At 35.0% G+C, this 26766-nt stretch overlaps 1 protein-coding gene across 1 annotated transcript in view; it reads left to right on the top strand.

Annotated features, from left to right (window-relative positions):
• The window catches only part of LOC124364680 (endonuclease/exonuclease/phosphatase family domain-containing protein 1-like), a 37001-nt gene extending 10571 nt beyond the window's left edge, over positions 1–26430 (top strand). Inside the window, exons 3-12 of the mRNA XM_046820346.1 lie at positions 557–768; positions 7255–7456; positions 9359–9506; positions 13832–14051; positions 14425–14476; positions 16110–16211; positions 17049–17153; positions 18080–18218; positions 21572–21703; positions 24860–26430. Coding sequence (XP_046676302.1) covers positions 557–768; positions 7255–7456; positions 9359–9506; positions 13832–14051; positions 14425–14476; positions 16110–16211; positions 17049–17153; positions 18080–18218; positions 21572–21703; positions 24860–24972 — 1425 coding nt within the window. The 3' untranslated portion in view covers positions 24973–26430. The remainder of the gene's footprint in view (positions 1–556; positions 769–7254; positions 7457–9358; positions 9507–13831; positions 14052–14424; positions 14477–16109; positions 16212–17048; positions 17154–18079; positions 18219–21571; positions 21704–24859) is intronic.
• Positions 26431–26766: the final 336 nt, after the last annotated feature.

The raw sequence follows: 26766 nt of genomic DNA, 5'->3' as shown, positions 1-26766 counted from the left end.
TTATTAAATTCTCTGTATTATGTTGGGATCCCCATAAAACGGTCATCATTCCAATCACTTTATGTGACCAATTTCAATATCTTGCAAATGCCGAATTGGACTTGCCATTTTAGTTGTAAATATAATTAGCAAGCAAGGAATCCCTCACGGGTAAGGTTGACCATTTTCTACAGCCCACATTGACAGGTAGAGTAGAGCGTGGACAGGGAAAGATACATGTGTAGGTCTGAGAAACCTATTTCAGTCAAAAAGCATATACTTCTAGCCCTTGTAATCTACTTCCAGTCCAAGGTTAAAATGAAAAATCCCAACTTCTAGGTACGCTTTACCATTCAGTAGACCAACTTTGGTGCTAAATCTCTGTATTGTATGGACAAACACTCACATTCATATCTACATAGATGCAGACAAGAACTTCTCAGAGCGATCTGCCAAAAAAAACACATTATTTTCAAAATATTTTTAGACTTATTATTTAAAAAAAAATTTTGTTGTAAGTAATGTAAATCAAAAAGAGACTTGCCAACTGTCATCACTAAATTACGAGTATTTTTAGGGTGACCAGTTGAATGTGAACACGGCAACGGCTGAAGAGCTGATGACTCTGCCAGGTGTGACACGTACAATCGCACAGAACATTGTAGACTACCGGCAGGCCATCGGGCGCTATAACAAGGTGGAGGACTTGGCGCTGGTCACTGGTGTGGGAGCGGAGAAGCTGAGCATTATCCGACCGGAGATCTGTGTCCACCGCCGCAAGACAAACAGGTCAGAACATGAACACACATGAGAGACTACAGATTGATTATGAAGTTGATAACCAAAAACTACAGTTAACCAAAACGGGTGGCCTGTGGTTTTGCAGAAACCGAGACATCCATTTATATAATATTAAATAGAACTAAACAGGAAACCTACCATAAAAGGTCATTTGTAGAAATTGACACATCCCTTGGTTTTTAAAAATGTCTACGAACAAATTTGAGAAAGAACTAAAATTTTAAATTGAATAATGCAAGATGACTTCCTAAACGAAAACAGCTAAGATATGGTCCATGCAATCAATTCAATCTTTTAATTCGGTATGCCATTAAAGTATTAAAAAATTATGGTTTACATGAACCAAAAATGTATTGAGAGTTGACTCTATACATACACTATAAAACCATACAACAAACATTATTGAAGTCATTCAGTATATACACCACCATAAATGGACTATAAATAAAGTTGTAGATGCTTTGCTATGACCTCATGTCACAGATTTGTTTTTAAAATTGTTCCTGAGTCAGAAATATAAAATTATCAATATAATCAATTACTTATAATAAATTCAAGTTCTATTTTGCATGTAGTTTTGTTATTAGACAAATTTCTTTTGAAGTACAATCTGGTTTTTAATTACATACTTAAAAAAGTACATGCTGCAATGTGCTCACATTTGACTTTCCTTGTAATGTAAATTTTATGGCAGATTTTACTTTGCTTGTAATGTGTTTTTCATAGACAGAGTTTTATTTCTATATTATTTAAACTAGTGTATTCTCAGAGATAGTTATTCAAACTAAGTATACATTTTTTGAGAAAGTTACAAAGTAATAACAATATAAGTGTGAGAAAATTGCCTTTGTGCAATCTCTTGTATACAGAGAGCGAGTGTGATCTCACGTGTTAACAAATATTTTGAGCATAGTAATTTCTGAAAATATTTTTTTTACTACTAGAGAGATACTACATAATGATAAATGTTCTTGAGATAAAATAAATACAGGGTCTCCGAAAAAGAATGATGGGATTTTTAACTGCCATTACCTAAAAACTATTCAATTAACTAAATGATTTAAATGTCAATTTGAAGTTAAAATAACTAAATTTTGTTTTCCATATAGCATGAGAGGAAATGTTGACCTTGGCATGCGCAGAACAACCGCGTGGTGGCAGTACGCTATTGTGACTGACACACCTGATGCCAGTTACAAGTACAATATTCACGGTGCAACAAAAGGCGCAGTGTGTTCTGTGGTACCCAGAGTTGAAATCGATTGCTAGTGTGCAGCGTTGGTTTTGAGTTACGTATGAAAAGCAATTTGATGCTGGTTTAACCAGTTTTGTGATTCAGGAAGTGTGTTGAAGGGACATTCAACTGGCCGGCCAAAAGCGAGTGATGACAAAATTGTAGAAATCCAACAATATTGAATCGAAAACCCCAAAACATTGATTGTCCAATGCAGTTTTCAGTTAAACATACCCCATTAAAGGTATATTTAACTGTATGTTTAACCCATCAATGTCTTATCAACAGCACACAATGTTATTGATAAAACATTGAGACTTCATGCCTACAAAATTCAGTTTAAACTCAGACATCAGATTAAAGTTTTTGACTGTGTGGAACAAGTGTGGGGCTCTTCGACATGTATTTTCTTTAAGGCATACTCACTAAAAAATACCCCCTTCTCTTCCTAGACCAGCCTGAAAATGGTGTTCCCAATACTTTGGTATAGGCCTTTTGTTTGAACCTTTTCCTAGCTCTTATCTGGTTTCCTTTCTCCCTAGATTAATTGTTCACGATGTAGAGCCCTTTATCGCCCTTAGAATTTTCTCCACGTATTTGGCCGCCATATTCCAGCATTCCTGTTCTTGGAGCACAACTCGAATGATGGTCTGCGATTGAAGATCTTTTTCCTGCAGTTGTGTCATCAGCTCTCTTCTTTCTTCTATCCATCATCAGAACCTTAAAAGGTATGTTCCGCATCATCCGAGGTTGAATCTCCAAAAGCGCAAGTAGACAACTCCTGTTTCCTAATCCTGTGCATCGGCTGATTGCCGTAAGCGTAGAGAATGCCAGTTTTATGCTAAATGAGATTGATGAAGATCAGTGCCGCATTTCCCTATAGGCCCACTAGGCCCAGGCCTAGGGCACAAAATTTTAGGGGGCGCATAAATTTTAAAGTACACAAAAGAAAAAAGTTGCGGCGGCGGGTGGTGTTGGCGCTCGGCGGGGCGGGTGGCCAAGGTCAACTAGGTCCGGGGTGCGACGTTTGACTCATTCATTGGTTTATTGCTTTTATTTATTCAAAACACTCCTATATATATATATATATATATATATCCTATATATATATATATATATATATATATATATATATATATACTATTGTAATTATCTTTCATCAAAATTACGTAATTAAGAAATTTACTGGATTTCTACGTCAGTGTAATCAGAGTCCTCTGGGGGGGGGGGGGGGGCGCTCTTTGGTCTGTAGGCCTAGGGGCGCCGAATTTGTAAATGCGGCCCTGATGAAGATCCCAATTTTATTAAACAAGTGCTGTTCTCATACGCAGGGACAGTAATACATGGTGTCGTTAATCATCATAATTGTCAGATATGGGGTTCAAAACAGCCTAATATTGTGCAGGAACATGTGCACGATTCACCAAAAGGTGTGGATTACTGTATGACCAAGTTATAGGCCCTCCTGTTTCGCCGAATAATACTACTTCACTACCTGCAGAGCAACAAATGGAACTTACATTGAAACATATTGCAGTATGAAAACAAAATTTGTTCCTTTGTTTTCAATTTGATTTTTAAATTGTTTAGTTTTTAAGTAATGGCCATTCAAAATCCCGGTATTTTTTTGAGACCTTGTATTTAATATTTTGTGGGTTTTACATAGTTTTATTACTTTTTTGTAATTTTGTATTGATACCAATGAAGCAAATAACAGCTTCTTGACTTTATTTTTCACAATTAATTCACCCATTGTAAGTTTACCTGGCAATCAAAACTAATAACTTATATTTGCTAAGGCACTGTGATGTAATCTTATAGGCATATATGCATATTATATGAACACCACCAACAACGTATTACATTGGCTTAAAATGTTGCAAAGTAAAAAATAATTGATAAAGCGCAAGATGTAGCATAAGCTGTCAAAAACAGGTACAATGTGTAACACAAAAGTAAAAAAAGTGTTATTGCCTGTTTATATTTTTTTATTGTGTATAGTTGTAGATTTGTATAACAATGTATGAATATCATTTAAACTTCTTTAACCTTTTAATGTCAGTGTTAACTCATACAAAAAAGTTCATGTTATCAGCAAATATTACAGCTTCCTTATAATCAATCATATGTATTTGTTAAAAATTCCAATGTACATTTTATTATAAGCATAAAAATTCCATAAATATGTATGAATTTCATGGAGAAATACTGGGAAGAAAACACATAAACTCAATTATGATATATTTAAAAAATAAATTCCTTTATTGGTTAATTTCTGACAAATCAATTTATCAAATATTTAAATATAATCTAGAAAATAAGGTTTTTATAAATTTAATCTTCAAATGTCTAATATAATTAATAATCAATGTGTAATCTATCGATATAATGCCATAGGACAATTTTTAAAATAATTAAAATTTACAATGCAATACCAATTAAAAATAGGAAATGCCTCAAAATCATGTTATTATGTAAAATTGTAAACTCAGTTTTTTTAGTTATTTATTAATATAATATACTTAAATTTTTACTGTTTTAATACTCTGTAGCTGCCTTTTTATCAACTCGGTGCTCAACTTGAAGTTTCTATATTATCCATTTACCTGGAGCAAGTAAGTAAAATAACTTTGAACTCATTCACTTAATGGTCTGTTTCCATAAATACATCCAATGTTTGATGTGGTGTTGTGTAATAAATGATGTCATTATTTATGGAGAAGATTACCTGATCAATAGCCTGTGATATTTGAGTACAAGTCTCATGTAATGTGTGCCACCACTAGAACTGTGGTGGACATTGTTCTTTTTGTTTGTAAATCTTCTATATACAAACTTCATTAAAATATCTACTTTAAAACTTATGAAAACATATAATTATCTTAGTACTACATTTCAATCAACCATATTAAAACGTTTGTTTTTTTAAATTATTTATGTGATGGAAATTTAATAAATTTTTCTATTTCCCACTATCTTAACCCTTCGCACACGCCGTTTGGTTTCCCTACAATGCCAAGACATCTATAAAATAAATTTTTCTTAAAGTTAAAAGTTATTTGTTATTTTAAACATGATTTAAGAGATAAACACAAAATATATATGAAACAGGGCATTTTAGTTAAAATTAGCTTATATATTAATAAAAATCTTAAAATAACTATTTATCATACAGTTAATTTGAATTAAATCTAAATTCATGGTACAATCTAATAAAATTCAAAATCTAAAAACTACTGTTGGTCGTCTATAAATACTTCCTTGCCAACTGCTATAACCACAGAGCAAGCAATAAGCACAGAATGAGTATGCATGATTTTGAAAGCTTTGTATGAACTACGAGGGGTATTAGAAAAATAAGGTTCCCATGATTTTTTTAAAATAGACGATGCTCCAACTTTTCTATCCCCATGTTGTAGAATTCTGCCGCCAATCCTTTGAGGAATTAATAACCTCTTCCTTGACTTCATCATCGGTACTGAAGTGTTGGCCACCCAAGTGTTCCTTTAATTTTGGGAATAAGTGATAATCACTTAGGGCTAGGTCTGGGCTGTAGGGGGGATGGGGTACAATAGTCCAGCCAAAATTTGTCAGCAGTTCTTGAGTTTGACGTGAGACATGAGGTCGAGCGTTGTTATGGAGGAACCTCACACCACTGGACAATCTTCCTCTAACATCTTATGAATTGTGGCGCTGGAAATCTCAGGAATAAGCAAAGCAAGTTCGTGTATGGTGATTCTCTGATCTTCAAGCAATATTGTCTCAACTTTTTCAACAACTCCATCTGAAACTGAAGGCCGTCCACTTCGGTTTTCATCGTGAATTTCCATGCGGCCTTCACTGAATTCTCTACACCATTTCCAAACCTGTTGAACAGATATGCAGTTTTCCCCATAAACTTCGATTAACTGACAATGAATTTCAATAGGTGAAATCTGTTTTGCATTTAAAAAACGTATCACAGCACGAATTTTGCATCTGGCGGTAACAACGATAGGGAGCTCCATCTTCGAAGGCAGCCAGGCCGTCACTGTTGGGTGTAGCGAGGCGAGAGAGAGAGGGACAGCTGATGAGTAAGACAGTGTTGCCAGATTTCTCCCAGCATATCGCACTCTGTCTCGGCGGCATAGGGAACCTTATTTTTCTAATACCCCTCGTAAAAAAACTCTCCAAGAAACACAGTATGTAATATTGGATATAACTGTGTTTGGCGTTTTGGTCAAAATCTAACATTCTAATAACTTACATCCGTCTACAGTGTGGGCAGGATTAAGTCGTATATGGTGTTTATGTACTTATACTACTGACTTTGCAAATTTGGCTTTGTAGCTAAAATTTTCGGGGCAGTTTTCTGAAACTTTAATGTTTGTGTCATTATTATAACATATAGTACAATAGTCATTCCCAATCGTCACAGAAGATAATCCGCTCATGTAACAGAGAAACAGCAGAGATCCCAATGTGGATCTCTGAGGTATACCTACCTTACTGCAGTATTTACTTAAACAAAATTATATTAATCTTCTGTATTTTGAATTAATAGTTAATATAATTTTCTAATTCAGCATATTCCTTCCTACTATGCAGATAAGATACAAACTGTTTTCCCTCTTTTCTTTTGGATTTAAGATCTTAAGCCCTGTGATTGATTTATTATAAGAACTTTATCAAATGCTCTAAACAAAATTCAACAAAATAAATATCCAAATAACTCACCTGTATCGTTCAAGGTAAAATTGTCTCATTAAATTCATCTTATACAGAAATACTTGTATGTTCTTCTGAGAAAACACCATGCAATTGTTCTATTTAATACATAATTATTCCCAAATAATTTAAAAATTGAAGGTTTAACAACCCTGCCAAATGAAATATTTGTATTTGTACACAATCAGCACTTTTTACAAAGAGCCATATTTTACATTTTATTTATTTATTTGTATATAAGTTTAAACGTAAGGCCTACCTTTGTTGTTTATGTTGGCAATAAAAAGTGCCCTGTACTAATTATCATGCAGTCAGTCAATCTGTGTAGCTTTATGTTATAGTAATAGTGAAAACATGTTCTCAGAAAAGTGGTATGATCCATGGACATGGATTAACGAGCCATACAAAGGTAGTAAAAGGTATAAAGGACATTTGATTTGTCAATTGTGTACTATAACGGAATAATAAAGTATATTATATCCATTGCACACATAAAATGTGTCTGACAAATGTGTTGTAATGTGTCTGAACAGTAACGCCTCATCACGTGCTCAGTCACTTGACAGTCTGGCCAGCAGTGAGGGCTCCCCCCGTCCCCCTCCACCAGTTGATGTAAACTCTGCTAACGTGTTCTCGCTGATGACGCTGCGCGGTGTGTCTCAGGAGCTGGCTGCCAACATCGTAGACTACCGAGAGCGTCGTGGACCCTTCAACACTGCAGATGACCTTCTCAAGGTAATCATTTAATTCATTAGAACAATACAATTTTTTTTATGTTGTAGTACGAATCTTTATGTAAAATTTGTTTACAATTTTCAAAGAATGGTGTTATTTTATATTTGACATTTCATGTTGGTTAAAAACTAAGCCTGAATAAACTGCAATATCAACAATGGGAATACTATTTATTACTTATAGGGTGTTTCAGCTACATTATTATAGATTTTGGAAACTTTTTTAATTTTTCAGTAAAAATCAATTTCTTATTTTTAAAACAAAGTTTACAAAATTTTAGAATCTAAAGTATTTAAAATTTGAATCTAAAATATCCCTTTATTTATAATAATCAAAGAAACTGACATAAAAAATATTAGCACTTGAAAAGTAGCCTATTGTTCAAAACTTTAAAAATAGGATTTTGGTACTTTATGAAATTTATACTTAAAATTTCAAAACGCTCAATTAAATCGTTGTAACAGCTTACTTTAGATAGTTCTATTACCCTAAATGAGAATAGCTTGCTTTTCAGTTGGGTAAAAGGATTTAACAAAACGTTATCTATCGCAATCAACGATTATAGAAAGCACTTTGAAAAACAATAATCTCCTCTAAACTCTGAGTATGCTAATCATTTACTTAAGAATAAAATATAACGAGACAAATCATAACTCTGGAGTGTTTTAATTATTATATTTGAACCTCAATATTTTCTAGTAGTCTCACCTTATGTTTAAATAAAACACTAACTTAATTGAAATATTACTATTTTATTATTTTATTTGACTCCATCTATTACTACATATTACAACAACAATATTAATTTCTTATAGTTCAATGTTTTCAAGACATGTCATAATCAAGAGGGAGTGCCGATGGCCGAGCGGTCTAAGTCGTTGGACTTTGGGTCTGAGTTAGAGATAGCACAGGTTCAAGTCCTGTCTGTGACCGTTGCACTTTTTATCAGTACCATCAACCTTGTACTGAATCGACTCTCCCCCTTATTCTGTTTGATAAGATCCTCGCACAGGCCAGTGGCCCATGAGGATAGACAGAATAAGGCTTAAAAGGCGATCGGTCTCTCCTTTTTTTTTTTTAAACAAAAAAAAAAGATATTTTGTTGAGTTGTTTTCTAGTAGATAGTTTATTTTTGCACCGGTTATGAAAGAACTACAGTTTACCACAAAAACCTTTTGCATCTCTGACTATTTTCAGGTAAAGCGGGTAATGAAGTCTATAAGGGTTTTAAAGAATATCTCTTACTCTTCTCGATAATGCCCGATATTGTTTTTCTAGCTTTAAAAATCCAAATCGTTCTTTAATTGTCAACATCAAAGTATTTATTCTGCAGATATGCTCTAAAGCTCTTAAATTACTTTCTAGCTTATCGTACAATACTGTTGTGTTTACTTTAGTTTTGGTGTTTTCTACCAGCCATATTTTGAATTACCAAACTCAAAATTTCTCGATCATAAAATTCTGTAACAAGTTCTTCACTACCAAATCTAGTTTGTAATGATTTTATTACTGTTTCATAATTTTCTGCTCTCTGTGGGTAGCTATCTACTACATCCTTAGCTCTTATCAAATCAAATATCGATACTCATCAGTATTTATGGTATTTCCACAATCAAATTAGGCCCTTTTCTATGTAGTCATTTAAAGATAAACAGAAGGTTGCGTGTTCATATCATGTCAGGGCCAACAAATATTATATTTGACCCTCTATGTTTTCAAGCAGTCTCACTTCATGTTTAAATAAAAGACTAACTTCAGTGAATCTGACCATCTATACTACAGCTGATTATTTATAACAAAATAACTTGAGTATAGCATTTTCTTGAAAACATTGAACTATTAGAAACTAATATTGATCATTTTTAACTTTAATCCCTATGTAACACTGTGAGATGTTGTCAGGTGAGGGGAATGAACAGCTGGCTACTGAGCAACATGTGTAGTCACAATCAGGTGGTTGTGGGGCCACTGCCACCTGGCACTCCAGTGCCGGTCAACAAGAAACTGAGTCTGGCACTCCTCAATGGCACTTCCCTCTCCAGGTTCACTGGTAGGTGCCGTCTCTGTGAGATCATTTGAAAAAATGACGAACAGGTTTGTAGGGATGGAATTAAGTTCAGAGCTTAATCAAGGTAGTAAATTTATGTAAAAGTTCAAATGTAACCAAATTGCTAGGTCACTGTTCCATTTATAAACCTGGCACTATATATTTGATTGGGACTGTCATCTCACTAATTTTCTCACTAACCAACATTATGATACCCAACCAGTATAAGTTTTGAAAAAATTAAGTGTTGAAGACATTCTTTAGGCTCAAACGAGAAAAAATTAAGTCTTGCCAAAAGCAAGTTGAGAGCCATCTTTTCTATAATTATTTTGAACATTGAATTTGTGTTAACACCCAAAATCAAGTGAAGCTGTTATCCAATATGTCACACACAGTTTATTAACATACATGAATTATACTCGGATTATAATGACTTGTCTTTACACTGGATATTTCGCAGTACCAGAGAAATGTTCTGTGATTTAACCCTCCGACCGATGATAATAAAAAACTCCCAGAATGATACACTGTTTTTTGTTTTTTCGCAGCATATTTTTCAGATATTAAAATTGTGCTAAATGCTAATTAATAAGTGTTGTATATAGATTTTTTTTAGAAACCAGAGAAAATATTACAATAATAAAAATGTGCACTTACTTGAGTATTGTTTTTTTATTTGTAGATAAATTGAAGAATTTGTATTGTCAATTTTTTGTTTTCCAAGTTTCGCTTCATGTAACTTTTACATAACTTGAGATAGTAAGATACTGTAAATGTACAAAATATACACAATTTATATTAAAACCTGGTGACTTTCATTAAGTATACAACATAGAAAATTATGTTTATCAAAGCTTGTTAAAAAAGTTCTGTGTGAAATGTCTTTACACACAAGAATTGTTCTTACTCTGGCTAAGTTATCTATAATTGTTTAATTACCTTATCAAACAAATTGCTCAGAGGCTTGTAATATTTTAAAATCCATTTGTTTTAGTATTTACAGGAACAATATTTTATTTTTATTTTATTTTACATTTCAAACGGGACACCTCCATTTTTACAGTTTTTGAACAATAATTAAACAATGAAAGTAAACAACCACAGTGACAAATAGAGCAATAACGATTAATAAACTGTTTAAGTGACGAAACGGATATAAACTATGAATGACAATAACGTAATTAATCATTAGTGTACCGTGATTTGAACTATGGAAAACAACGAACAATAACAGCAATAAATTAGCACGAAACACAATGAGAATAAACAAGAATAGACAAGATTTAACAAGACACATTATATAAATAACAGCAATGAGAGTCGTACAGATAAAGTGTAAGAACGAGTGTCTTCCCTCATTGTGCAACTCCTAGGCAGATAACTCATGCAGACCGGCGATCTTCCTCTTGAGCACTGGTATACTGTCCACAAAAAAAGTCAACGATGTCGGTGACGCTATTACCAGAACTCTGAAGTCGGTAACATCGTATCGTTTGCTGCGTAGTTGGTGCGATGTTGCTGCCTAGCGAACAGGTCTTCTGGAGCGAGTGGCTGAAGGGGTCCTGAAGAGGATCTGGCTCAGCATATCGGGGCAGTCGATCTTGCCGTTAAGGATCTTTGACAGCAGTACAACGTCAGCGGAGAATCTGCGATCCGCAAGAGTCAGGAGTCCCAGATCACGAGACACTTCCCCGATGGGAACCTGACGATAGAGAAGACCACTCCCGACACCCACTATTCGAATAAATCTTCTTTGAATAAGTCTCTAGTTCATCTATGAGAAACTTCTGGTGGGGGTTCCACACTGGAGAGCCATATTCAAGGATTTGGCGTACCAAAGCACAATACAAAGTTTTTAAAGCCGTGTCACTTAAGCCTTTTGAGAAGCGGGAGACAAATCCAAGCATTTTGTTTGCTCTGCTGCAAATGTTTCGCACATGCAACTCAGGATTCAGTGAAGGTACTAATGTAATACCAAGATCTTTTACCTGCAGCACAACGAGTGTTAAGGGCTCACTGCGTATATTGTACTCATGAACAAAGGGGGAGAGATTCCGATGGAAGGTCATCACTTGGCATTTCTTAGTGTTGAGTTTCATTTTGTTCTCTTCGCACCAGCGGTCGATCGCACAAAGATCTTCCTGGATTCGTAGGCAGTCCTCTTCAGTGGATACGATGGAAAACAGTTTCACATCATCAGCAAACAGAAGTGAGTCGCATTGTAGAGCTTCAGGAAGGTCATTTATGAAGAGTGAAAAGAGATAGGGTCCCAACAGCGATCCTTGGGGAACTCCAGAGTATGAAATGAATTCTGATGAAGTGGCCGAAGCAAACTTGATGAATGAACGCCGGTTTGAGAGGTAGCTTGTCAGCCACTTAATTTCCGTGCTTCCAAATCCGTGCAATTTTCTCAAAAGTAGTGTGTGGTCTACCGTGTCGAAAGCCTTGGAGAAATCCAGATATATGGCATCTAACTGATTATTGACGGTGAAGGCCTCATGTTATTTTGGACTGAAAATAACGTTAAGTTCGACACAGTAGACCTCCCACTCATGAAACCATGCTGCTGTGGGCAGATAAGCCAGCCAGTTTATGCTTTAAACGGTCAAGAAAGAGGTCCTCAAAAACTTTGGCAATAGCTGGCAAAATCGAGATTGGTCTATAATTAGCAACATCTTCAATGGCCCCTTTTTTGTGGAGGGGAACAACGTAGGCTAATTTTAAAGATTCTGGGATGATACCAGATGACAGTGACGCATTGAAAAGATCACAAAATTGTGGCCCCGCCAACAGACCACTGCAATGTTTCAAAAACCATCGGGGGAATTTCATCAGGGCCCCATCCTTTGGTCTCATCGAGCTTCCTCAGCTTGCTTCAATACTTCTTGGTATGAGATTCTTGAAAACATGGAGTTTCCAAAGTGGTCACCACTAACAGGTATAAATATCTCCGTGGGCTTCGTATACACTGAGGAGAAAAAATCCCTGAACAGTTCGCACATCCCTTGAGGTTCCTTTGATTCGATGTCGTTGTAAAACATGCGTGAGGGCAGCGAGGAAGAGTTTCTAATAGCGTTAATAACGTGGCTCCAGAAGAAACGAAGGTTCACGGATACTCCCTGATTCACTTTGTCTAAGTTGCTGACGGTAGTCTCTCTTTGCAGATAACCTACAAGACGCTCTCATATTGGAGAAACGAAGGTAATTGCAGGCTGTCGGCCGCTCCTTATACTGTCTGTTTAGAGTTTTTTTTGCAATTACCAGATCTTTTGTTTCGGCAGAGAACCATCTGGGAAATGGTGAGACACCAACTCTTCTCAATGGTGAGTTCAGCCTGACTGCTTCAGCGATCGTAGAAAAGGAATTTTTCGGTTGCTTCATTGAGATCAGTGGAACTCAGGATGGCTGTGAAGTCTACGACTGAGAGGGAATTGTAAGTTTCCCAAAGATTGCATCTTTTAAAGTCAGGCTTAAAGTGTTTGGTGGTGCAACCTTGGTGTTTCTGTTGCTGCAGTGCAAGATATGGACAGTGGAGGGTGGTGCCTTCTCCTCCGCAGGCAGAAGCGCATCAATTTTCTAGAGATACGATAGTGTTTTTATTTGTGCATAGAACTAGATCCAACAGGACTCCTCTTCCGTTGTAAATAGAATTAACTTGTTGAAGGTCGTATAGCTCCATGAGAGATAGCATCACTCTGGAGGCAGGAGTGTGAACACAATTTAGAGGATCTGCCCAATCCACACCGGGTAAGTTGAAATCCCCGATTACAATAATTTCGTGGAATTCATGTTCTGTAGGACACCTCTTCAATGGACGATAGAAGACTGTTGTAACTGGACACATGCTGTTGAGGAGGGATATAGCAAACTACTAGGAGCCAGGAAATGCCCTTAAAGGGCTCAATCTTTACCAGCAAATGCTCAATATTGCTCACACCAGACAATTAGCCCGGGTTGATGCAATGTTGTTTTTAATAGTTTTTTAATACTAACTTAAATAAACAAAAATATGAATTATATATCCTCATTGTTTGAACTATGTCCAGTAAGAAATCTTGTCAAAAAAATCTTAATTACCTTATCAAACTAAATACTCAGAAACTTGTAATATTTTAAAACTATTTGTTTTTAGTATTTACAGGAACAATACTAACTTAAATAAAAAAAGATTATGAAGTATTCTCATTGTTTGAACTATGTGCAGTAAAAATTCTTTTACACACAAAACTCAGCAAATTCTATTTTTCGAGTACTGTAAAAAACTTCTCATTATCAGGTTGTATTTTTTCTACTCAAGTTGCTAAGCAAAATATCTCTCTCTGCCACAGATCGGAAACCACAAATGAATGGATTCATGCCGGTGAAGGACATTTTTGAGCTTTTGTGTGCGTACTCTCAGAGGCCATATGTAGATGAAGCATTTCATAATGAGCGTGATGGACGCGCAGCACTTCGCTTGGCTTCCTGGAACTTGACTACGTTCACTGTGGAGAAGGCGGACAACCCTGGTGTGCGTGAGGTTATATGTCGCACTGTCCTGGAGCAGAGGTTAGTTACGGTGTTCCAGGTAATGTCCGAGTTTAAAATGTGTGCAACTATAAATAGTTCAAACCTTTCTCATTTAAATTAGTAATAGCCTGTTCTTAAATATTAAATACCTCCAGACAAGTTGCCCATGGAGATAGGCAAAATAATACTAAAGTAAGTATCAGTCTCCTTAAAAGAAAATCTTTGCACTCTAATGAGCTACTTTGTTTCAAAGTATTACGGCTTTAATTTGCCCATTCTAATTTGTCTGTATACATCATAGTGTTCATTGTTCAGTTGACAGTGACTTTTCAAACCTTTAAACATTTGCATCTGTAGTTAATTATAATTGAAATATATTTACATCAATTAAAAATTCCTCTTCTTATTCCAGATTTTCATTGGTAGCAATCCAAGAAGTGATGGACGCTGTTGCTCTTGAAAAGGTAATAAAATACAGAGAATTGTCTTTTTTTATGCTGAGTGGGTGGGTAATTTTATTGACATTAGGAATTGTTACTCCAAAAGTAAGTCACTTAGTGAAGTTTCACTTGATTAATGACTATATTTATATATACTTTTACTTCCAAATCTACACATTTCTTCTCTGTTATGTCCTTAACTAGTTTCCAAGACCCAGTGGAAATGAGAACTGACTTTAGCAACCAATTAATTACTAATTTTATGTTAAAAACAGTTTCTATCACTTACTAGCAGTTACCCACAGCTCCACATTCAATTTTCAAACTTGAAGGTTATAGCTGTCTCTGTGAAAGCATTTATAATGTAATATGATGGAGCCCTACAATTTTTTAAACATAAGTAGACATATCAGTTGTAAAAAATTCAAAATGTAAATAAAATTTTGACTGGTTCTATTTTAGGTTTTGTTATATGAATAAAACACAAGTCCATACAACACTGTAAGACAACCACACATATAAGGCTCGAAAACCTAATTTGGTCAAAAAGTGATAACTGTTTAGATTAATCTTCTATCTAAAGTATTTCAAGTGCCATAGTTAAATTTTACTTGTGCCCGACCATGATTAAAAAGTGTCTACTTTCGGCTCTTTTAAGTTTTCTGTCGAGGGTTTTTAAGTGCCATAGTGATAGTTTGTATTTTTGTCCCAATAAAGAAAATGATGTATAACTTATATATGACTTAAAAGTTGCTAAAGTCCAAAAAGTAAGATATGACCGATTAAATTCACGTCCGCTCTAATTTATTTATGGTTCCACAGTTGAGTTTATGTTGTCCCACTGACCAAGAAAAAAAATATATGTTAGTTTTGGATTTAAAATTGTTTATTTGCGGTCTGCGATGTTTCTAGTGCTATAAGTAATATTGGTTTAAACCCCAATCAAGAAAATATGTGCGTATGTTAGCTTAATAATACTACTTTAGTAAAAATGCACCTACTTACATTGCTTATTTTCTGTTTCTTATATAAAGGGAAGAGTGTGCCATTCCTTTGCTTTTCCTTTAACTATGGTAAAATTGTTAAGGGAGACAACCAGTTTCAATAACCTATGTGCAAAACACAGCTTTGTTCATCAAGGTGGGTTTTAGAACACTGTTTAAATATTATTTTCCATGCATTAGACGGTTTATTCCTCACTGATGAGTTAAAATAAAAATTAAATAGTAACTTTGTATTTGCAATCTACATAACACTACGGATCAAGCATTTTGTAATTCAGTATTTTCTCAAATTTAAATGTAAACAAATGTTTCTACCACTTTGATTAACTTCAGCTGAAAGTGTCAACAGCTGTTTAGGGTCAGTTAACTTTGAATTATGTGTTGTAAATATAATTATTTTCCAGAATTATTAAATATTCTGAGAGACTTTTTCAATGTTTCTCATCTGTTAAACCTTCCTTGAACTTCAACAAATATTTCAAAACCAAAATTAGCCAAATCGGTCCACCCGTTCTCGAGTTTTAGTGAGACTAACAAACGTCATCTTGTTTTTATATATTAAGATATAGCACAATGTATTACATTCTAAGCAAGTCAGTTGTTAGAATAGTGATCTGTCCATGTTTAACTGTCAGCGCTGTGAATGTTTACAGTTGGTGTCAGAGCTGAATGAGCCTCGGCTGAGGCGGATGGTGGAGTGGAAGGGGAGGAGAGGCAAGTGGAAGTGTTCCACAACACTCTCAGCTGACAAGAAAGTAAGATATTTCACTCAAAAATATTTTTTGATAAGGTCTATTTCTCACTCAAACTCATGCAGAGATCACTCATCCTCGGAGTTTTACTACTCAGTGGCCCTTAAGAGCCAGTTGAGTAAAACAACTTTGAGTTTTCCCCCATAAGAATAATGTTAACCCTCATAAACTTTTATAGTCTTATTTTTTATTGTAGCTTCTTAGGAAATGTCTTGTTTTGAAAATCTATCAGTATCCTGTCTCCGCACTTAGTCCTAAACAGGACCTTTGCGCCTCTGTTACTTATATTTTTGTCCTCACAATCTGAAACTTTTACAGAAGCCAATCATATTTGAGGGCTCCAGTTCTCTGATGTCCTTTAGGATGAGGAGATATGCCCCTAGGAATCTTTTCCGAATTTTAGATATGGCAAGACAGTTTAGCCGTATGTGCTCCGCTGATTCCTCCGCTTCTCCGCAGAGTATGGATTCATCTGTCTGGGAGAGATAAACATTTGTTATTGTCTTAATCCTGAGGTCTATCCAATTAAAATATCTTATCCTCTTTTCCCAATCTTTTCCGGCTCTGGTCCCATCATAAAGGACTCTATGGCATTCCCAGATTGCTTTTGAATCATATGAACAGGTATCAAGTTCCTTCAGTGCAGCCTGGCTGTATAAATATACGTGCAAACACATTTTAGTTTTTCTTGTAAATCTACTCTTATGGTAGGTTTAGTTGCTCATTTTCCCTAAAAGATTAACTATTAATGTTTAGATTTGTTTTGTTTTAACATAAAAGTAAACGCTTGTTACAAGACCTTGCAATAGTCTTTTTTAACTGAATTCTTGTTGTTTCTAGCGGAGTTGTGGATTTCTGTACGACTCCGACACAGGCCTTGTTCTGAAGGATGTGGAAGTGGTTCATGATGATGGTGCTGTTTTCGCTGTGCTAGCACATTTTGAGGTAGTTTTCAAACTTTTTGTATTATAGGTTTGAGTGAGTAAAGGATAATCCAAGTTATGCATGAATACAGTTTCTTAACATTTTAAGTTATCTTTCATTTTTAGACTTGATTTTTAGTTCTTAATTTATCTATATCTGTAAACATTCTGAACAATAAAATCGTTTTCTGACGCTTAATAATACATCTACTGAACAATGTTGAGTTCTGCAAAGATTTATTTGATTTTTGTTGAGCATCATTAAAGCTTTTAGACACTACCAAAAACTTTTAAATTATATCACTTCACATATGCACCACATTAGGCACCACTGAGTGTAGTCATTATCAATTAGAAGGATATTTGACAGAATTATATAATTTTTCTGAATGAAGGTTTATTCTTATCAATTCACTCATCATCCACAATATTAAAAAATCCTGCACTTTCTTGTTCCAAAAATACACAATGGGTGTGTGTTACAAAAAGGAGTGTTGAGTAATTTCGTCAATGTCTATGAATAAAGTAACTTTTGTAACAAATCTAATGTGCCCTGGCTTTCAGCTCAAATGCAAGCTACTCGTAAATAAACATGACTATGCAAGTATTATCTTAAGTTGTAAATATGAAGTTCAATCAAACAATTCGTATGAATTTATCGAGATTTTTTTTCATTAAAGGAAAAATCTTTTAAAGGAATAATTAGTTCTTTTTAAAATGTAAAACTGAAAAATACTAATTTTACGTCTGTATTAAGGCATTATTCTTCTAATCCAAGAAGTTGATATGCCTAATCCCTTCAGAATAATGGAGGGAAAGAGCAGATTTGTCTAAGGTAATAGAAGATTTGCCTAGTTAGCGAGAAACATAATCCTAATATCTGTCCTTCTTAGATGCTGTACAATAGAAAATTTATCTGTTATTTACTTTTCATGGCATGCTACTCAGGTGGAAGGTGCCAGTGTGACTTTGGTGAACATGCACCTGTCGTCTGCTAGCACCAAGATAAGAGATCAGTGCAGGCGGCTGTTGTCCCAGTCAGAACCTGACATCGCCATCGGAGACTTCTCCTCATATCCTGATGCTGGTAGGGTCTCTTACACATGTCTGTATTCCATTGGTTATAAAAGCACTCTGAGAGTTCTGACTCTAAATGTAGAAACTGCTTGTTATGATTTCTTTGAAATTCCTGTTTTTGTGGTCCTTCAAGAAGGAAATGTAGTTCGAAATAAAATTCCTTATAAAGGAAAGAAGTGATCATTTTATGGAACATATACCAATACATACATAAAAAATAATAATTTGTTTTTAGTCTCAAAGTGATATTGTATGAAAAATGTGTATAGGTCAGAGTGTTATTAATTTTCTAATTGTGAGCCAAAGTTAAGGTATTCAGTCATTTAGTTGTTCTGTAAGTCCACAAAACAGATTTTCATTTTTAGTTTATCTAACAAATTTTTGTATTGTGTCTAGTTTTGTCTACACTGACGGTCAACTTTCACGAAAGCAAATAATGAAGTTTTACCTGCACGTTAGAAATCAAACGTTAATGTTTTCCAGTTTTTTCAATTGTGTTTATGAAATTGATATTGTAATTTTTTATTTTCTATATTGATTTTGGTTTAGTAGTTTATAACAGGAATTATTTGTAATACGGATAAGTACATTTGATCAATTTTACGTTTGTTCACATTGTGAGTTAGGCATTCAACAGTGTGTAACTTTTCTGAGAATGATGGCAATCAGAACATGGACTCAATTTATTAACCTTGATCTTACGTAACGAATCAGGAGATTCTGGCAGCAGTTTGGTTAGTGAAAATGTTATAATGTTGTTGATGTGGATCATTGTGGACAAGAAACACGCCACATCAATGATGACTGTGGAACAGCTCTGTGCGCAGGAAATAAACCCATTTAAAATGTGAAAGTTGAATAAAGGGACTGGAGAATTCCTCTTCCTTTTAGTGCAGCGTCTGGAATCTGACACTGTTGCAGACTTGACTCCTGAAATCTGGAGAAATGTTCGTTTGAAAAGATCCAAAAAAAGTTCTCAACCAAGAAACCAAAATCAATTTGTTGCAACGTTTTGACATCAGACACACCTAGACCACAGAATATAGTGTAATCTAGGTGAAGAGGTAATCTCATTATCTCATCAGGTGCACAGTCGACGACAATGACAATCATGTGATGATGACAGTACTTTTAATAAGTTTAAAATACATGTGGAACTACTTCCAGAACTGAGACTCCCCTATTAAGGAGCCATTTGTGTTTGAAACTACTTTTAGTGGCATCTGCCACTAGTTACATCTGCTGTGTACAGGCATTGGTGATATAAATAAAAGTGTTTCTTCAGAATATTGGTTTCCCATTTGGTTTTTGCAGTTAACTTAAATCACTATCAGTCTTAACTTAAATTAAGAGTCAAAAAATAAGAAATTAAGCATAAACGTTTAAATTTTAAACTAAAAAAATGTTATATAATAACTGTAACATTTTTATAATGAATTGACCACTTGTGATTTCTGTCATTCCTTTCAGTTGGTTTAATGTTAGAGGAAAACACATCAGCCACTTGTCTATTGTTTTAAAGTTATAGTTTTTAATCTAGGTGGTGCCATCTTTGACTCAAAAATAAGGATAAAAAGTAAACGATATAAGTATATTGGATAGACTGTAATACTTTTTATCAATTATGTCTACTTCATCCAGCTTTGAATAGCCTTCTTATTCTATTTGATAAAATTCTTCCACAGGCCCATTTCTAAGGGGAATAAACGGAATAAGAGTTGAAATAGAATTTAACGATGTTTTATTGAACAAAGATTTCTTACATATTATGTATTCTTTGTTTGAAGGTTATTTTTGACGATGGAAGGATTGTGAAAGAAACAGGATTTTTCCGAGAAACGTAGTGTTACTGATTTATTGTTTCACTGAACGATGGCAAATATCCGGAAAAATCCTGTTACCTTCATATTATGTATAAAACCTTATACATTTTTTTTCTGGAAAAGTTGAATAAGAAGATAATGGTGATATAAACAAAATAAACGAAAATGAGTTCAGAATTAACTGTTTCAATGTTTCCTGATATATTAGGGTTGTTTGCAAAATAAGTTTCCGAGGCATCTCATTGCCGAATGGGTGTAGGTTACATTAATTTTTTGCATGATGGGTTCCCAAACTTTTGACAAACAAACTCAAAACAAAGAGAGAAGGACCGGCTCTAAAGTTTCTTATTCAGTACCATGAAGAAGGTGATGATTTTTTAAAACCGCATTGTCACTGGTGATAAAGCAAGGGTTACTTATGTCAAGGTCTAAAGGGCCCCATACACCTGCGAGTCTGGCTCCCGAGCCGGATCCGCTGATTATTCACCATACACCTACGTATCTTGTTCGCCCAGTTGCAAACATGAGTTTTTCGAAGAAGGTTGCAGCTGCGGTCATAGTGTTAGATGAGCTAGGTATATTTAAGAAGAAACGGAAGAAAAGGGTAATATGGTCAAAGAATTGGTTACTAAATACTGTAGAAAGAGATTTAGTCACATGAATTTATTGAATTTTGTTAAAAATGATAGTCGCCAAGACTATCAGAACTATTTAAGGATGTCAGCTGAAAGTTTTAACATGTTATTGGACAAGGTTAAACCGCTTATAACAAAAAAAGACACTATACTGCAAAACGCTATACCACCAGAGGAACGCCTCACTGCTACTCTCCGTTTTCTGGCTACCGGACGGTCTACATATAATAAATGCTATCGGCAAATTTCGATACTCTTCAATAAATGTTGTTAAAAAATCAGGGCTCATAAATAACTTGGAGTCAGCCATGTTAACTCAAAACAAACAAAACACCTTACCCTTGGCGGAACGAGTGGTGCGTAACATTTGGCCTACAGTAGTGAAAACGGAATGAACAGATTTTTCACGAGCACAAGTCCGATCCGTAATGCGCCATACACTGGCGAACTGATACTTGAGCAGAGCCGAGCCGAGCTGCACGGCAAGCAGTGGCGGATCCGGCTCGGCTCGCCTGAATTTGACTCGGCTCGGCTCTTTATTGTCCATACACTGACGGATTTGGTCCATTTCTAGGCGAGTCGAGCCAGGCTCGCGAGTCAGACTCGCAGGTGTATGGGGCCGTAACTAATTAGACAATTAATGGAGTAAGGTTACACCTCCACAACCGGTTACTTGCATAAACGGCAGAATTTTATTCAGTCATTACTGAAAACCTTGTACCTACATACGATAAGTGCTTAAATGTGAATGTTATTTATACGTTAAATAATAGTTTAAGAATTGCTCTTTCTAGTGTATTTTACAAAAAAGCTGAAAAAGTTAAGTGTAATTTTTTGTAATTTAATGTAAAAGGTAATTTTATGTTATGTATTTGTTTGATAGTAAATACTACGATCTGTTGCAGATTTTGTGGAGGAAGGCTACACCAGAGTATTGTTAGCTCCCACGGTTACAAACAGCATGGCTCCAGGCTCCAGTGGTACCAACTTCATGGACAACATTTATTTGAACAAGCGTTCGCTCTCCAGATATACAGGCGAGAATTTTTCTTATAAGTGATACACAAATATAAAACTTACGAGGTGTGTTTAAAGAGTATCGCAAATTTTGAATTTTCGCGGGTTACGTATATTCGAATTTCGATTTTTTTGTGGCGTTATGTTGGTTATGTCTCTCACTTATGTTGACAATTTCGGCCATTTTGAATGTTCAGTTAATTGTTGACAGCTGCTTTGCTTGCATGTGTTTTGGTTCGTCTTTGATTTTTACCTATTTGGAAAATGGAACAAAGAACCTGTATCAAATTTTGTGTGAAAAACAAAATTAAGTGTGCGGATGCATTCCGAATTTTGACTGTGGCATATGGAGAAGCTACTTTGGACAAAAGCAACGTTTATCGGTGGTACAAAATGTTTTCAAAAGGCCGAGAAGATGTGAACGACGAAGAGCGTGCTGGACGCCCGAGCACTTCAACAACAGACGAAAAAATTGATGAAGTGAAGAAAATGGTATTGGCCAATCGTCGAATCACCGTTAGAGAAATTTCTGAGGACCTAGGCATATCGATTGGCTCGTGCCATTCGATTTTAATCGATAATTTGGGCATGAGACGGGTCGCCGCAAAATTCGTACCAAAATTGCTCAATTTCGATCAAAAACAGCATCGCATGAACATTGCTAATGAGATGTTGGAATCTGTCCGCGACGACCCGAATTTGCTCCAGAGGGTCATAACTGGTGACGAATCGTGGGTTTATGGTTATGACGTGGAAACCAAAGCTCAATCATCTCAATGGAAGCTGCCGCACGAACCAAGACCGAAATAAGCACGCCAAGTTCAGTTGAATGTGAAAGTTTTGCTTACAGTTTTCTTCGATTGCAAGGGCGTGGTGCATCATAAGTTCTTGCCACAAGGTAGAACGGTGAATAAGGAACATTATCTGCAAGTTATGCGCAATTTGCACGAAGCAATCCGCCAGAAACGCCCGAATTTGTGGAAAAACAGAAATTGGCCATTGCACCACAGTAACGCCCCTGCTCACACATCGCTGCTTGTACGCGACTTCTGGGCCAAAAACAACACACTAATGATACCGCAGCCACCGTATTCCCCAGATCTGGCCCCCTGTGACTTTTTCTTGTTCCCGAAACTGAAGAGGCCCATGAAAGGACGACGCTACGCCACGATTGATGAGATAGAGACGGCATCGAAGGAGGAGCTGAACAAGATACAAAAAAATGATTTTTGAAGTGCTTCGAAGATTGGAAAAAACGTTGGCACAAGTGTATAATATTCCAGGGGGATTACTTTGAAGGGGACAAAATAGATATTCACGAATAAATAAATAATTTTTGAAAATACACAAAATTCGCGATACTTTTTGAACACACCTCGTACATCTTAAATTACGGCTCTTTTGAATGAAATTTAAAGGTCCTTGAAGGATGTAGTTTTGGTCTTAGCAGAGACACACCAGTAGGATGTAAACCCACATAGTCAGTGGCATAGCGAGGGGTAAGTCCAGGGGTCCAGTCCTCCCCTTGAAATATCAAGACATTCAAAAATAAAATAATCATAGAGCAGGGGAAAAAAGAGAGTCATCATTACTCTTGTCCACAAATATAAAATTGTCACACCGTTGTTAATAATAGGTTTGTTCTTTTTTTAAATAATAAATTATCAAACAATATGTTTGGGCTCGGCCTCTTAGATAGTATAATGGTATTTGTATATTTTAACTAATGCTCTATACTTTCGATATTTATCCATTGGAAAGTGTTTGAGGCTTCAGAAAAACTAAAACACTATATTTATGTTTATTTGGATGAAACACAATTACTTTGCTCCATCATAAAAGAAATAAAAATATTGAAAAATCATGAGTTTGAAAAAGATTTAATTGAAAAATGAAGTTTTTTTTATTATAAAAAGTTAAAATTAGTTTGAAACCCTCTATTTAGTACATGGTTCCTCATAAACTTTCCCAGGTATGGTGAATCGGGATAACCCCGGTCAGCCCTGGTTTGAAACTCCTCCGAACAAAATTTGTGGCTACGCCACTGCATGTAGTGTACTGAATCTAAGTGATTATCAGAATTTCAATTTATTCAGTATATCAAAATAAAATCAAGAATTCATTTTATAGCAAATTTATAATCTAAAATGTAAATTATATTAAAAATGTAACTATTAAGGATGGGCCAATTATATTCTGATACCAAAATTGTAGTCTCGATTCTTGATTCTGAATTTGATACCAATTCCTGTGTTATTTAGACTTTAGATTGATAAAGAAATGCATCACCAATAAACAGCTGGTTTTATTTTCAAATATGATAATCAAATTTTTATAACAGTGTAATTCACAGTAACGGATGCTAAGATTCCATAAACGGTGGATGACTGATTTCTATCAAATCAAATAATTTTTTCATTTTGAAAAGATAGTAGGCTTTCACAATAATAAAGGGTGTTTGCCATATACTATCTTACACTCAGGCAGTCTTTGTGGAATCATCTTTCCTTCATTTTGTTTCTAACTGTTTAATTACTTTAAAAGTTCTGGGATTTTACCACTCAAATTCATACTATTAATAATTTTTGATAATATAGTGAAATTTCAACTTTATATAATCCAATATTTTTAATCATCAAATTTTTGTATAAACACCAGTAATGTGAAAAGTATTTCCATAACACAACATGTAGCATTGAGGAAATAATACAACTTAACAACAAAATCGTATAATCCCAGAACCCTTATATTATGAAGTCAAATTTGTAATACGTTATTATTCTCATGGTAGAAACCTGGATACGCTAAATTCACCCAAATATGTCCGAGATGTAGGAACTTAATGTGAAACTTTTGCACTTCTCTCTGTCACCAATTGCTCTACAGAAATAACATGAATCTATATGGTGTTGCAAAATGTTTTGGGATGGAATTTTTTATTTTTAAAGAAACTTTTGGTCATAGCCAAGACAAAAAAAATAGAACAACAATTTTTTATTATTCTACAAAGAGTGGTAGGCATTTGAAGCTGACTTAAACGTGATCTTGTAATCAGGCATAAAGAAATCTTAATATTTTATTATATTCAATTTGTTCAGCTGTTCTGACACCAGAGAACACTGAATTGTCGAGATCCAAGTCCAAATACTGGATATCTAACACTGTGATGTGTACAGGAGTGTCTGGAATCGTGCGACAAGGGCTGAACCACGTGGCCATCCCTCGGGGCTGGATGTGGGGAGGCCCTGCGAGCGAACATTGTCCAGTCTGGTGCGAGCTCTACACTTGAACACCCCATGGGGCAAGTCTGCGACAACACTTGGGGCCCTGATGGGGCCACTCTGCACGGGTCTTCCTCTGACTACACGGTGCACTTCACACTCACTCTCGGCCGGACCCACTCAGGCGCAGTTGGGTTCGGCCACAACGTATATCGTAGCTTATCCAATGTACAGCATATCATCTGCCCTCAGTCCTTGCAAGCTGATCAGAGTAGCCTGCCAAATACTTCAGTAGTATTGTACTTACCTCTACACCTCTCAACTTATGAGTTATGTTAATTTTGTTTGTTAAATATATAACAAGTACCTACACTGTTATAATTTATGAATATTTTAAAATTTAATATAATGAATCTATATATTTGTTTAGATTAGTCTATATATTTTGTCAATTACTATTCTATTTATATTTAATTTATACTTATTATTCACTAGTTACTTAATTGTCTGTGAGATGTATGTAAATGTAACCCTATGTATGTTAAATTGTCCAATCCTCATACCCTTTTATTGCCAAATGAATGGCACAAACTTCCCAATCATAATATAACCCTCCAAAATGGGTGTTACGAGCTTTCAATGTTGTAACAACCCATGTTCTGTCTAGTTACCAAATGTAAAGTCGGTGCATATCTTGTTCACAGCAAGACATTCGATTTGTGGTCTTCGTTTTTTAATTACTCGTAGCTTTACTAGGTACCCTGAATTTTCTTAGAAATGTCGAACTTGAATAGTTGTAATCAGAGTAATGGTTCTGATACTGTCCGTACTTCATTGTCTTTCACCGAGATCCTTAAAACTGCTGTAGTTTGGAGAAAAGTGGTGAGTTGTAACCGTAACACTTAACCTTGCAATCACCAGTGTAACCGCAGTAAACAACAACAGTTAGATGTACAGATAAATATGATTTCAGTAATTGTAGCATGTTTGTATATTGTATGTTTCTCTCTAGCTTCAAATTAGTATGATAGCAGAAAGTCTACATTCAATTAATAGTCCACTATTTTTACTCTGTTATGCCATGAAACTCAATATTTCTTCAAGTTTTGGTTAATTGGAACAATTTGGTTAGATTTGTATGAAAGATTTATTAAAATTTTACATTAGAACGTTTCTTTAGTGTTACTTTCCAAGAGCACAATCTTTCCCTTAACTGGAAAGCTCCAAATCAGAAATCAGAACTCATGACCAAACTCATAATGTTGGTCCTTTAGTCAATTCTGCGGTCTTAAGCCTCAATTGCTTTTGATAAATTCATAAATAATTTTATTAAGTACAAAAAATTTAATATTCTTTCAATCTTTTAAAAAGTTGAATTCTTCAGTTTTTAAATTCTTACCCTCAATTAATTAATTATTGAAAATAACCACAACAATATTTATATTCTATGTTTTTGATTCCTGTTTAATCACTGTTCTATTGATTAATGGCATTTGACCTTTGGAAAGAATTAGTTAGCCATAGATCAAAAAAGGCCCCCATAAACAAACTCTTATTCATTGTATACGTGGTTTATCATGTACATTGTCTAAAAATATCTTAATACTAATAAATGCTAAAACAGTATAAAATATGTTATGCCTATTAATAAAATCTATGAGAATATGTTACGTAAAGTATTTTTTTCAAATCTCATTCATATTACAGTTTGTCAGCATTAATTTATGTTGTGTTACAAGCGAGTTATTATTTGAGTATTACTAATTAGCAAATAATAAGTGTACCTTAGCTAAAGCTACAGTTTGCAGCCAAAGAAAAAGAATTAAGGTGCTTAAACATTAGTATTAATGATAAATAATTAT

Source organism: Homalodisca vitripennis, chromosome 6 (assembly GCF_021130785.1).
Source record: "Homalodisca vitripennis isolate AUS2020 chromosome 6, UT_GWSS_2.1, whole genome shotgun sequence".
Lineage (NCBI taxonomy): Eukaryota > Metazoa > Arthropoda > Insecta > Hemiptera > Cicadellidae > Homalodisca > Homalodisca vitripennis.
The sequence above is the reverse complement of the archived record's forward strand: the minus strand, read 5'-3'. Positions and strand labels throughout refer to the sequence as shown.